Below are 14,961 nucleotides of genomic sequence, written 5' to 3' on the forward strand. Positions count from 1 at the left end.
CATCACATCAGATGGGGACAGTATTTCAGGCTTTGAAATAGTAGCATTTTGATTTCAGTTGAATAGGGAATAGGATATATTTAGCAATTGACCTATGACTTCCTCTCATAGCTATGTTGTTTTCAACAACGACACAGCCCGTCTGGTCAGTTTTGCTTATTACCCATGAGATGATATTTCAGCTCATATTTCAGGTTTTGAAATAGGAGCATTTCGGTTTCAATCGAGTAGGGGGAATAGAATGAGTCACTCATCATGGCTGTGTTGTTTCCGTCTGGTCAGTTTTGCCGTCTGTGGCACACTGGTTGCATCCCAATTGGCACCTTATTCCTTAGATAGTGCACTACTTTTGACCGGGGCCCATAGGGCTCTGGTCAAAAGTAGTGTAATTTTAGGGAATAGGGTGCTATTTGGGATGCAACCAGTGACTTTGATGTGTCAAGCTTGATTAAGCACCTTGGCCCATGGCTGCAGGCAGGCAGTGACTGGTACTTAACCAGCGTCTGCTCTACAGAATGACTTTGTTTGTTGCCCTCCTAGTTAGAGCCCCGTTATGTCAGAGTGGACTGGAGTCTGGAGCAGAATACAGCCCTGTTACAGCCTGGTTCCAGATCTGTCGGGGAAGCAGAGTTGGCTAAAGGACATACTGTACATATTGTATGAGACGAGGCTAACTAGCTATTATGTTATGCTTCTTACTGTAAAATTACTGGTTACGGTTCCAATTTACAGTAAGTGCCCCTAATACATGGTTATTTACATGGTAATTACAGAATAATATTATGAAGTCCACAGTTTTGAAGAATCCACTGAGAACAAGTGTCAGTTTCATGTTTAACTAACAACCTTGATTCAACATGTTTGTGCCCTGTGGGAATCTGTGGTGAAAAGGATTACAGGTAGATTTATAAAGGTGTGAAGCCTATTTACAATGTGTCATCAAGTTTAAGTCTTGGTTTAGGGTTGTTTTACTTTGTGTACCTGTTAGTTCATCAGTTCGTGTTAACGTCTAGGGTGTCAGATTACCCACATCAACCTGTTCCATCTGTGCCCGGAGTCCTCTGGCTGTGTGCCAATGTGTGTGGGTGTCAGTTTTTATGGGTGTGTGTAGGTGCGAATTTGTACGAGTGTGTGTGTGTCCCAGAATTCCATGTGAACTGTTCCTGTTTGTGTGATCGTCAGCATCTATCTCCATCAGAACTTTAATTTTGTGTTCTTCCATGTGAATGATGTGTGTGTGTTTGTGTGTAGGTGCATGCATGCATGTATGTGTGTGTGTTTGTGTGTGTGTGTGTGTTATCTGACCTCCTTCTCTCTCCCCCAGCTCAATGCAGAAGAGGCAGCATGGGCCCAGGTGAACCTCGGCGGGGCTGCCCTGAGGGAGGCGCGGGCAGAGCTAGCCGACGCCAGGAAACAGTGGCACTGCCTGCAGGTGGAGATAGAGTCCCTACATGCTCTGGTGAGCACACACACACACACACGCACACACGCACGCACGCACACGCGCACACATGCACACACACACACACACACACACACACACACACACACCACACCACTATAGCCTCGGCATTGTGGCAGACACATACAGTACTTTCCCATCTCTGCCAAACACCCGTAATGGATCAGTAGAGTTTGGAGAACATTCATCTTTATTGATTGTGAAAACACTATTGGTGATTCTCTCACTCTTGTTCTCTTGCCCCGTCCCCTCTACCCCATCCCCTCTCACTCTTGTTCTCTTGCCCCGTCCCCTCTCACTCTCTCTTCTGTTCCACCTTCTGTGTCATCCTCTCATCCCCTTTCGTCCCGATCGACCCTCTCTATCATATTCCCTCTTTTCCCTCTACGCTGTCCTCACTCTCCATCACTGTGCTCCACCTTTTACATCCCCTCTCTCTCCACCTCTCCATTTTTACAATTCTTTCATCTCTCTGATCCTGCTATTTTCCACTCTCCTCTCTCTCCTCCATCTCCTCTGCCATTTCTCTCCCTTTTCTACCTGCTCCCTCTCTCCTCTCTCTGTCCCACATCATTTTATCCTGTCCACCCTCTCTCCTCCATCCCCCTCCTTCCCCTCACCAGGAGAAAGGTCTGGAGAGTTCCCTCCACCACACCCAGCGTCAGTACTCCAGCCAGCTGCAGGGCCTGTCCCAGGTCATCCAGGGCCTGGAGGGCGAGCTGGAGCAGGTGAGGGGGGGTCTGGCCACGCAGCGAGAGCGTCACGGCCAGCTGCTCAATACCAAGATGAGGCTGGAGAGAGAGATCGCCAACTACAGACGCCTGCTGGAGCGCGAGGAGGGCAGGTGAGGGGGCCAACGGTCACAGAAATGGAATAGGTGCCATTTGGGACGGATCCTGGGGCAGATGTAGCAGAGGTGGTTTGGTGAACTACATGGTGATGAGTATCCTTTCCTGAGATGAAACTGTAGCCCCCAGAGCAAAAGGCTTTACTCTAGAATTGAGCAGCTGAGCTAAGTTAGATTTCTGGTCAATTAAACAGACATAGATGCACATAGATGAATACGCACCTACTAAGGGTGAGATAGTTGATATAAAGGTATAATGTATTGTGATATTAAATGATGAAACAGTTTTATGCTACAGGGCATATTCACCACAATGAGCTGGCAGGTCTTCATCCTAAACCGTAAACCTGAACTATTAATAAGAACCATAAAGTGCTGAGTGGTACAAAATGGCATGACCCAAAATGATCTTCTGCTTAAAGAATGAAGATGGCTGAAATAAACAGGCAGGATACGTTTTCGTACAATATTAGTGTCAAAAAATAAATTGTATCTCTTAACAAGACAGTGAAGGAACTTGAAGTTATTTTACTAGAGAAACTTCTTGAGGGCACTATACCTTTTAAAGAATAGGGATCGAAAGTGAAGGTGTTGAATCATTAGTCAGTATGAGAAAGATGATCTCAGGACCTGTGAGGACATGAGGAAGGGTGGTTGCAAATTAAACGAAATTAAGATGCACCAGTTGCTTTTAACAGAACATGAAAACTTGCTATAAAAACTCTCCCATGAGGGTCCCACACCTATAATGAGACATATTTTGTTTCTCATGCATATGCAGACAGTCAAAACCTCATCACCAAACACATCAAATACAGTGGGGGAAAAAAGTATTTAGTCAGCCACCAATTGTGCAAGTTCTCCCACTTAAAAAGATGAGAGAGGCCTGTCATTTTCATCATAGGTACACGTCAACTATGACAGACAAAATGAGAAAAATAAATCCAGAAAATCACATTGTAGGATTTTTTAAGAATTTATTTGCAAATTATGGTGGAAAATAAGTATTTGGTCAATAACAAAAGTTTCTCAATACTTTGTTATATACCCTTTGTTGGCAATGACACAGGTCAAACGTTTTCTGTAAGTCTTCACAAGGTTTTCACACACTGTTGCTGGTATTTTGGCCCATTCCTCCATGCAGATCTCCTCTAGAGCAGTGATGTTTTGGGGCTGTCGCTGGGCAACACGGACTTTCAACTCCCTCCAAAGATTTTCTATGGGGTTGAGATCTGGAGACTGGCTAGGCCACTCCAGGACCTTGAAATGCTTCTTACGAAGCCACTCCTTCGTTGCCCGGGCGGTGTGTTTGGGATCATTGTCATGCTGAAAGACCCAGCCACGTTTCATCTTCAATGCCCTTGCTGATGGAAGGAGGTTTTCACTCAAAATCTCACGATACATGGCCCCATTCATTCTTTCCTTTACACGGATCAGTCGTCCTGGTCCCTTTGCAGAAAAACAGCCCCAAAGCATGATGTTTCCACCCCCATGCTTCACAGTAGGTATGGTGTTCTTTGGATGCAACTCAGCATTCTTTGTCCTCCAAACACGATGAGTTGAGTTTTTACCAAAAAGTTCTATTTTGGTTTCATCTGACCATATGACATTCTCCCAATCCTCTTCTGGATCATCCAAATGCACTCTAGCAAACTTCAGACGGGCCTGGACATGTACTGGCTTAAGCAGGGGGACACGTCTTGCACTGCAGGATTTGAGTCCCTGGCGGCGTAGTGTGTTACTGATGGTAGGCTTTGTTACTTTGGTCCCAGCTCTCTGCAGGTCATTCACTAGGTCCCCCCGTGTGGTTCTGGGATTTTTGCTCACCGTTCTTGTGATCATTTTGACCCCACGGGGTGAGATCTTGCGTGGAGCCCCAGATCGAGGGAGTTTATCAGTGGTCTTGTATGTCTTCCATTTCCTAATAATTGCTCCCACAGTTGATTTCTTCAAACCAAGCTGCTTACCTATTGCAGATTCAGTCTTCCCAGCCTGGTGCAGGTCTACAATTTTGTTTCTGGTGTCCTTTGACAGCTCTTTGGTCTTGGCCATAGTGGAGTTTGGAGTGTGACTGTTTGAGGTTGTGGACAGGTGTCTTTTATACTGATTACAAGTTCAAACAGGTGCCATTAATATAGGTAATGAGTGGAGGACAGAGGAGCCTCTTAAAGAAGAAGTTACAGGTCTGTGAGAGCCAGAAATCTTGCTTGTTTGTAGGTGACCAAATACTTATTTTCCACCATAATTTGCAAATAAATTCATAAAAAATCCTACAATGTGATTTTCTGGAGAAAAAAATTCTCAATTTGTCTGTCATAGTTGACGTGTACCTATGATGAAAATTACAGGCCTCTCTTTTTAAGTGGGAGAACTTGCACAATTGGTGGCTGACTAAATACTTTTTTTCCCCACTGTACATAGGAAAGCACCACCTTGTTCCCAAACATTTTCAGTGAAATTAAACATCCAAAAACCACCCAAAAGGAGCTTAAAGGATGAAGGTAATTTAAAAAAGGATTCCTTTTAATCTACCACTTTGTTTCTCTGTCAAAACAGCTCGATTTATGTGTTGAGTCTTTCTCTTTTGTTGAGGAGTGTGACAGATGGCTTTCTTAACTGTTGCAGCTTAAGAAAGTCTTATCTGCATAGAGAATCAAAAATAATTGCAGGTTGAGACAGAGATGTTCTGGCGGCGACTCAATATAACAGTGAAACTGTTGGTTACTGGAAATTCAAAACAAGAGGACACCTGCTCTTTCCATGACATAATCTGACCAGGTGAATCCAGGTGAAAGCTATGATCTCTTATTGATGTCACGTGTTAAATCCACTTCAATCAGTGTCGATGAAGGGGAGGAGACAGGTTAAAGAAGGATTTTTAAGCCTTAAGCAGGGTATGGTGTTAGGTGCCAGGTTTGTGTCAAGAACTGCAATGCTGCTGGGTTTTTCACGCTCAACAGTTTCAAGAATCAAGAATGGTCCACCATCCAAAGGACATCCAGCCAACTTCACACAACTCAATATTAGGAATGTGTCCTTAATGTTTTGTACACTCAGTGTATTTACCTACATACAGTACAGGAAGACAGACAGACAGACAGACAGGCAGGAAGGCAGACATGCAGGAAGACAGACAGGCAGGAAGACAGACAGGCAGGAAGACAGACAGGCAGGAAGACAGACAGACAGGAAGGCAGGCAGACAGACAGACAGACAGACAGACAGACAGACAGACAGACAGACAGACAGACAGACAGACAAACAGACAGACAGACAGGAAGGCAGACATGCAGGAAGACAGACAGGCAGGAAGACAGACAGGCAGGAAGACAGACAGACAGACAGGAAGACAGACAGACAGGCAGGAAGACAGACAGGCAGGAAGACAGACAGGCAGACAGACAGACAGACAGACAGCCAGGAAGACAGGAAGACAGGAAGACAGGAAGACAGGAAGACAGGCAAACAGACATGCAGGAAGACAGGCAGGAAGACAGGCAGGAAGACAGGCAGACAGACAGGAAGACTGGACAGGCAGACAGACAGACAGACAGACAGACATGCAGGAAGACAGGCAGACAGACAGACATACAGGCAGACAGACACATTCCTCTGCATTGTGTGCACAGATAAAAGAGAGTTTTAAACTACCAGCTGTTCTGTACCAGACAGCCCCACATTCACGTCTTAACCTCATGGCTTTCGTTCAGATCTTTAATGTCGTTTCCTCTTAACATCAAGGTTGGTTTTATTAGGAAAGATTCCATTCGATTTACAGGCCTACAGATTATACTCAATTATCATCACTGAGGAATTCACAGGCTGGTCACACGAATGCATTCAATCACAGACAGTTCACGGCCATAATGTTTGTACATCGCAGATCTGTCCCTCAATTTAGCACCCCAGCAGACCTCATAATTATGTTTTTATTACCACCTTTTATTTATCTGGGAAGTGCCCCGCATTATCTAGTTTTATGACCATCCAGGTTGAGTAAGGTGACGCTCGATGATGCATCCTAGATCTTCTACCAGTCTATTGGATTTATATCTATATTCTCAGAAGATCACAATGCACTCGCTCAACTCAAGATGCCAGGCTCTGTATTGTATCAATCTGCTCTGTCATTTCATGATTCGGATGTGCTGACCACACTATAAGATATCCTTCAGCCCCGCAATTTCTTTGAGTGCACAGAAATGGCTGAAGTTATCCATCAAATAGGTAGACAGCATCTGAGACAGCTGCCAAAGGAGTGTCCCCCGACACAGATTCCATTGGGACCTACTCACCATGTTTCCTCATCTATTCACAGGTACCCAGGTGGGCATAACGGACAGGTGATGGGGCTACGGCGCTGGAGGGGCCCCATAAGAGAGCCAGACCCTATAGGGGAGGAGCCCAAGGAGAATGGAGTGGAGGAGAACGGCCTCAGTGACCCCACGGTGACCCCTGAGGAGCCACTGTCCGAGCCCCTGCCTGAGCGACCCCAGCGGTGGTCTGTGACGGAAAACGGTCTGAGGAAGAGCCCTGCGCTGACGCTGCATAGGCAACAGAGCCTGGTCATCCTCACAGGTGGGGGATGTGGTCAAGCACATACACACACAGAATGGCAGGAGTACCACACACACACACACACACACACTCATACAGTATGCTAAATGCACTATATATACAAAAGTATGTGGACACCTCTTCAAATTAGTGGATTTGGCTATTTCAGCCACACCTGTTACTGACAGGTGTATAAAATCCAGCACACAGCCATGCAATCTCCATCGACAAACATTGGCAGTAGAATGGCCGTACTGAAGAGCGCAGTGATTTTCAACGTGGCACCGTCATAAGATGCAAACTTTCCAACAAGTTCATCAAATTTCTGCCCTGCTAGAGCTGCCCCGGTCAACTGTAAGTTCTGTTATTGTGAAGTGGAAACGTCTGGGAGCAACAACGGCTCAGCCGCAAAGTGGTAGGCCACACAAACTCACAGAACGGGACTGCCGAGTGCTGAAGCGTGTAGCGCGTTAAAATAATGTGTCCTTGTTTGCAACACTCACTACTGAGTTTCAAACTGCCTCTGGAAGCAACATCAGCACAAGAACTGTTCGTCGGGAGCTTCATGAAATGGGTTTCCATGGCCGAGCAGCCACACACAAGTCTAAGATCACCATGCACAATGCCAAGCGTCGACTGGAGTGGTGTAAAGCTTGCTGCCATTGACTCTGGAGCAGTGGAATGGCGTTCTCTGGAGTGATGAATCTGGGTTTGGCGGATGCCAGGAGAACGCTACCTGCTCCAATGCGTAGTGCCAACTGTAAAGTTTGGTGGAGGAGGAATAATGGTCTGGGGTTCTTTTTCATGGTTCGGGCCCCTTAGTTCCAGTGAATGGAAATCTTAATGCTACATCATACAATGACATTCTAGATGATTCTGTGCTTCTAACTTTGTGGTAACAGTTTGGGGAAGGCTTTTTCCTGTTTCAGCATGACAATGCCCTCGTGCACAAAGCGAGGTCCATACAGAAATGGTTTGTCGAGATCGGTGTGGAAGAACTTGACTGGACTGCACAGAGCCCTGAATTGGAACAACAACTGCGAGCCAGGCCTTATCACCCAACATCCGTGCCTTACCTCAGTAATGCTCTTGTGTCTGAAAGTCCCTGCAGCAATGTTCCAACATCTAGTGGAAAGCCTTCCCAGAAGTGTGGAGGCTGTTATAGCAGCAAAGGGGGGACCAATTCCATATTAATGCCTATGATTTTGGAATTAGATGTACGACAAGCAGGTGTCCGCATACTTTTGGTCATGTAGTGAATGTGTGTGCAACCAATCAAATTTGATTTTATTTGTTTTGAGTATGTGTTTTATGTGCAGAGCCAGAGCGAGACAACGATCTGAGAATTTCCACAGTGAAGACCCAGGAGATCCTCCAAGGCAACATGGTGCGGGAGAGTGCAGAGGGTACCGGCACCGTGGAGTAAGTATTGATCAGACCTAGGGCTGTTGCGGTGACCGTATTACCGCCACACTGGCGGTCACGAGTCATGAAGGCAGTCAAATTCCACGTGACCATTTAGTCATGGTAATTAGGCTTCTCCAAGCTCTGATGCTGCTGATGGTCATTAGTAGCCTACCAAACTTGCTAACTGCCTGGTACTCAGCACTCTATTGTCCCTCTAATCACTCTGACATCAATGAGAGCCCATGAGCTCATGTTGCGCAACATTTCTATAGGCTATGCAATTGTGTGAGAAAAAACTGAGTGATTGCCTCTATTAAAAAGATCACATCAGCTTTTTATAGACTAGGCCTACTATATTTATTTCTCAACTTTCCTAATATTAAACACATTGCTTCTCTTTATAACAGGAGTATAGCCTACCTGGCTGGCATAAAAATGAACCACGGGAAACGTGTCCTCCATTCGCTTTTTAAATGCAATTAAGTATATTTTTTCCGCTGCCCCTGTTTCGATACAGGTACATAATAATGGTCCATTATTAATCAAAACAAATTTCACACATATATTATTTAGTATCTGTAAAGATTAAATCAAGAATAGTCTGATGGGTGACAATATTAGCCTATCACTTGTGAATTATATATTATCACTTGTGAATGATGCACAGCATAAGAAACAATGCCTTTTTTTGGCGACTTTTTCTAATCATAGTCGCACACCTCATGCAGCCTAGCCCATAGGTCTATACAGTGCCTTGCAAAAGTATTCATCCCCCTTGGTGTTTTTCCTATTTTGTTGCATTACAACCTGTAATTTAAATGGATTTTTATTTGGATTTCATGTAATGGACATACACGAAATAGTCCAAATTGGTGAAGTGAAATGCAAAAAATAACTTGTTTCAAAAAATGCAAAAAAATTAATAACGGAAAAGTGGTGCGTGCATATGTAATCACCCCCTTTGCTATGAAGCCCCTAAATAAGATCTGGTGTAACCAATTACATTCAGAAGTCACATAATTAGTTAAATAAAGTCCACCTGTGTGCAATCTAAGTGTCACATGATCTCAGTATATATACACCTGTTCTGAAAGGCCCCAGAGTCTGCAACACCACTAAGCAAAGGGCACCACCAAGCAAGCGGCACCATGAAGACCAAGGAGCTCTCCAAACAGGTCAGGGACAAAGTTGTGGAGAAGTACAGATCAGGGTTGGGTTATAAAAAAATATCAGAAACTTTGAACATCCCACGGAGCACCATTAAATCCATTATTAAAAAATTTAAAGAATATGGCACCACAACAAACCTGCCAAGAGAGGGCCGCCCACCAAAACTCACGGACCAGGCAAGGAGGGCATTAATCAGAGAGGCAACAAAGAGACCAAAGATAAAAAAATAAAAAAATAAAAATAATAATAACCTTAAGGAGCTGCAAAGCTACACAGCGGAGATTGGAGTATCTGTCCATTGGACCACTTTAAGCCGTACACTCCACAGAGCTGGGCTTTACGGAAGAGTAGCCAGAAAAAAGCCATTGCTTAAAGAAAACAATAAGCAAACACGTTTGGTGTTCGCCAAAAGGCATGTGGGAGACTCCCCAAACATATGGAAGAAGGTACTCTGGTCAGATGAGACTAAAATTGAGCTTTTTGGCCATCAAGGAAAACGCTACGTCTGGCGCAAACCCAACACCTCTCATCACCCAGAGAACACCATCCCCACAGTGAAGCATGGCGGTGGCAGCATCATGCTGTGGGGATGTTTTTCATCGGCAGGGACTGGGAAACTGGTTAGAATTGAAGGAATGATGGATGGCGCTAAATACAGGGACATTCTTGAGGGAAACCTGTTTCAGTCTTCCAGAGATTTGAGACTGGGACGGAGGTTCACCTTCCAGCAGGACAATGACCCTAAGCATACTGCTAAAGCAACACTCAGGTGTTTTTAGGGGAAACATTTAAATGTCAGACCTCAATCCAAATGTGAATCTGTGGTATGACTTAAAGATTGCTGTACACCAGCGTAACCCATTCAACTTGAAGGAGCTAGAGCAGTTTTGCCTTGAATGGGCAAAATTCCCAGTGGCTAGATGTGCCAAGCTTATAGAGACATACCCCAAGAGACTTGCAGCTGTAATTGCTGCAAAAGGTGGCTCTACAAAATATAGACTTTGGGGGGGGTGAATAGTTATGCACACTCAAGTTTTCTGTTTTTTTGTCTTATTTCTTGTTTGTTTCACAAAAAATGTTTAATTGCATCTTCAAAGCGGTAGGCATGTTGTGTAAATCAAATGATACAAACCCCAAAAAATCCATTTTAATTCCAGGTTGTAAGGCAACAAAACAGGAAAAATGCCAAGAGGGTTGAATACTTTCGCAAGCCACTGTATGTTTTAATAAGGTTTGTATCATAACTAAAGTGGCCAAATAACTTCTTAAAATTAAGCACATTAATCCACTATAAAAGGAGTGTAGAGCCTAACTGGTATACAAGTTTTTTTATTTTCACCATAAAAATGCACCTTTATAATAAAGGCATTACATGCATAATCGCATTTGTGGTCACTTTTGAAAATGGTGTTTTCCCGCTAATGGAACATTCGTGCTTATAGCCTACTGCCCTGTGCGCATTGCTGCGCTTATAATGTAAAGAAATAGCCTAATAGTTTATCAACATTTTAAGCTAAACGTTCTGATCTGTTGCATCAGCCTCATTGCCTAAAAACCTTTTTTTGATGCTAGTGGTTGTATTAATTTGGGATCTATCGCATCCCACAACTGTCGCACAGAATAGAATAGGTCAACTTTTGTACTATGGGGGATAGTAGATTGACATAGGCTAATGCTTTTGCCGTTTGTTAGGCCTACTCATCTTGTTGGCTGACGAAAAGTAAATGTGGACAGGTCTTCCAATATCTTCAATATGCACCTCGGAATTGGATAAGGACACGCGCAGTTGCGTCCCCGATGTGTCTGTCTTCACTTGTAGCCTGTGAGAAAGACCCGGTCACGTGATGGAGAGCCATGTGAGTGAGAGGTGCTTCGGAGCAGGCAGCACTTAGGGAGAAGGGAATTATAATTATTATATTTAGCCAAGGGCACAGCAGCATCATGGTCAACTCAGAGTATGCTATTCTGTTCTTCTGAAATAGACTACATTTTCTTCATATCATGTTTCTTTAGACCTGTCTAGAATAAATAATGGATTTATTGTGAAGGTGTAGGCTATATTACATGGATTTATTGGACTTTTTAAAATATATATGTTCCAAAGGTCTGCATCAGTGGCTTGTAGGCTATGTGTGGAAGCCAGGAGATACTAAAATTGTTTATGTTAATTCACAGTCAATTACCGTGAGACCGGCAGTTATTTGCGCTGACAACATTTTGTGACCATCACAGCCCTAATCAGACCTATTAATCATGATCGTTGACCCAATGTTACCGCCACACCTGGTTCAGGTAGTGTGAAGAGTAATCGTTCCTTAGTGTCAGAAAGTGTCAACTACGATGAAGGGTGCAGGGATGCTTTACTTATGATGTTATTCAATAGACTATTATGGGATAATTTTTCAAACTGTCAAATGAGGTATTCTAAATATAATTCAGGACAAACTGAATGTTTTTTACCACATTAGGTAGCAGCTGAATGCATCTTTCACATGAAGCACCTTTCAGTTTGTATTGTGTTTGTTCGACTAATAATGGCAGCAATAGACACACTCATATTATGACTGTAAGTCGCTTTGGATAAAAGCGTCTGCTAAATGGCATATTATATTATTATTATATTATTATATTCCCTCCCTGGCAACATCTAGTCTGAGAGACAAGATGTGCAGACACGCACGTGCACAACCACACCCACACACAGGGAAGTATCTCTGCATGCCTAAGCTAGGAGTGATTAACAGTTGGCATGAACTGTTGGTCTGGGGGTTGTTTGGAATTTTTCTCATTGAGAGGCATTCCTTAATGAGCTCCATTAGATGTGTAGACACCGGCGTCTCCCAAGAGGGAGTGGCGTCTGTCATTCCTAAATGATTTGTGTACACATCAGGTGTTAAAACCACACACTGTACCAACTGGGATGGGAACGGCCGCATAAATATTTTTGCTTTCAGAGTCATCGTCGCCCTCTGACACGCCACCCCGATGTCTGGTGCTTAAGCTGTTGTTTTACTAACTGTGTCATCTCGTGAACTTTCCTTAACTCTGAATGAGATAATTATTACAATTAACTGTCAATGAGGCATGTACAATCATTGTGTGTGTTTGGGAGGGGTTCTCTGACATACTTTTTACTGTAAAAATCCCACCCATACAATCATATCGGACCAATCATCAGTTAGAGATACCATATTAGGATATAACCCTGGTTTACTGTGGCCAGGGTACACTTCAATAATATAATATAATAATATGCCATTTAGCAGACGCTTTTATCCAAAGCGACTTACAGTCATGTGCGCACACATTTTTACGTATGTGTGGTCCCGGGGATCGAACCCACTACCCTGGCGTTACAAGCGCCATGCTCTACCAATTAAGCTGTAAATGATTGTTTGTTTGATTGTTCCTATACATGTACTCTACGTTTCCAGTTGTAGTCTAGCATCTATTGCATTTTAAAACCTAACCCATTGTTTTCCCAAACTCCCCACCCAGGACGGACAGGATCGACAAGGTGATTAAGCAGTGGGAGGGCTCCTTCTTCAAGGGGAACCCCAAGCTGCGGAAGAAGTCTGTGTCGCTACGCTTCGACCTGCACATGGCGGCGGCGGATGAGGGCTGCGCCCAGACCAAGCAGGACAGCCTGCCCGACGTGGAGGTCCGCCTGGTGATGAAGAGGTCCCGCAGCATCCCCACCATCGCGGCAAATGTCGAGGCAACAGTATAGTCGAGGCAACAGTATACCTATCATTGATAGGTGATATCATCATTGAATTGCCTCTCTCATAAATGTCGTGCTCTGGCAACAGCATCCCTACCCTTGACAGTGATATCACAATAAGATCAGCATTGCAGAGTTATGAAATATTATAAACTGGGTGGTTCGAGCCCTGAATGATGATTGGCTGACAGCTGTGGTAAATCAGACCATATACCATGGGTATGACAAAACATTTATTTTTACTGCTCTAATTACGTTGGTAACCAGTTTATCATAGCAATAAGGCACCTCAGGGGTTTGTGGTATATGGCCAATATACCACGGCTAAGGGATGTGTCCAGGCACTCCACGCTCCTTTGTGCATAAGAAAAGCCCTTAGGCGTGGTATATTGGCCATATACCACACCTCCTCGGGCCTTATTGCTTAATTAGAATCCTCTTGTATTAACCTGTATATTTTGAACCTAGCCATTGACCAGAGTGGTATTGTCATGTCATCAAAGTTCCTGCAACTCCACTATCACCCACAATCATCATTGTGACATCAGCATTACCTGCAGCCATTTTGCCACCCCCATGACCAAACCATCCCAGTGACATCCACACGAGACCACATGAGGGGTTCATGTGTGATTCAGAAAATAAGTGAATGTAATTCATTTGATATATCAACATTTCTCAGTCATGTATAAAAGTAGAAAGTCATATTGCTTACTTACGATTTTGCCATCAAGGCAAATGTGACAACATGTTCAAGAGATTTCCCCTGTGGTCAATAATACATCATACCAGTATATAGTACTCCCTGTGGTCACCACATTTAACAACTGTATAATCCAACCATCCCTCAGTAACAACTAACACTTTATACAGGTGGTGAAAAATATAAACATGGAAAAGGCTGAGCCATCACAGAGTTGTATGTGGCATTCTACTGTGGACTATTTAAGGGTGGTTCTTTTCTTGTCAATTCGCTGTGTGTAAAATGCTAATGGTTTTGCTATGCAGTCATGGATCAACCCAGCACTGACAGTTTGCCTATGGCTGTATCTATATATGGACAATATGGCCACAGTCAAAACAAAGCAACGAAAATAGAAATGTACAGTAAAAAAAAAAAAAAAATACTATTTATTTCCCCCACACTGCTCACTGTGAGCCGAAATTGCAGTGAGGCTTCTTCCTGGAGAGCAACCCTCCAGTAGGTTTTCGTTTCAACCCTAGTTGTAACTAACCTGATTCAGTTTATCAACCAGCTAATTATTAGAATCAGGTGCGCTTGATTAGGATAGGAGCGAAAACCTACAGGACGGTAGCTCTCCGGGAACAGGGTTAGAGAGCCCTGTTCTAATCTAACCCCGCCTCTTGTATCGCAGAGATATACCCTGGTTTAGCCAGCAGGGGGCGGTATTTGTAAATAGTTGCACTACAGTATCTTGAATGCTTTATTTTGGGATTGTGGTGTCGTATTCATAATATCTATATGACTGATTACACTCTATAAGACAATATCTTTATTTCATATTTTTTGCTATGTTTTTGAGTTGGCACCAAATATATGACGCGAAAATAATACCATTGTGAATTGCAGTTGGGTGCCTCCTGTGTAAAAATGTTAAAAACAATGATCTTCTATGCAGTTCTTCATGTGCTTGATTTGCTCTGCTTCGTGGAGTACTTGGGACTAGAACTTATTTTCATTTTTGGAGCACTTTAACTTTAGAATGAAGAATTATGCTTTTATCTAACAATGTATTCATTTAAATAAAAAGACCACAAACGCTGTCTGTTGTG

The 14,961-nt window shown here is 43.6% G+C and overlaps 1 protein-coding gene across 3 annotated transcripts in view; it reads left to right on the forward strand.

The window, feature by feature from the left end:
* krt222 (keratin 222) overlaps positions 1-14,952 on the forward strand; it is a 29,657-nt gene extending 14,705 nt beyond the window's left edge. Inside the window, exons 7-12 of one of the 3 annotated variants that reach the window (XR_014611018.1) lie at positions 1,325-1,459; positions 2,086-2,306; positions 6,628-6,887; positions 8,186-8,288; positions 12,942-13,360; positions 13,547-14,952. Coding sequence is in view for 1 of the 3 variants with exons in the window: in XM_084156851.1 (XP_084012977.1) it covers positions 1,325-1,459; positions 2,086-2,306; positions 6,628-6,887; positions 8,186-8,288; positions 12,942-13,173 (951 nt within the window). In the remaining 2 variants the exon portion in view is untranslated. Of the gene's footprint in view, positions 1-1,324; positions 1,460-2,085; positions 2,307-6,627; positions 6,888-8,185; positions 8,289-12,941 lie in introns of all 3 variants that reach the window. The other 2 variants (XR_014611019.1, XM_084156851.1) reach the window with 2 other exon arrangements.
* The last annotated feature ends 9 nt before the right edge of the window (positions 14,953-14,961 follow it).

The sequence above is a fragment of the Coregonus lavaretus genome, assembly GCF_964263955.1.
Source record: "Coregonus lavaretus genome assembly, chromosome: 40".
In the NCBI taxonomy this organism is placed as follows: domain Eukaryota; kingdom Metazoa; phylum Chordata; class Actinopteri; order Salmoniformes; family Salmonidae; genus Coregonus; species Coregonus lavaretus.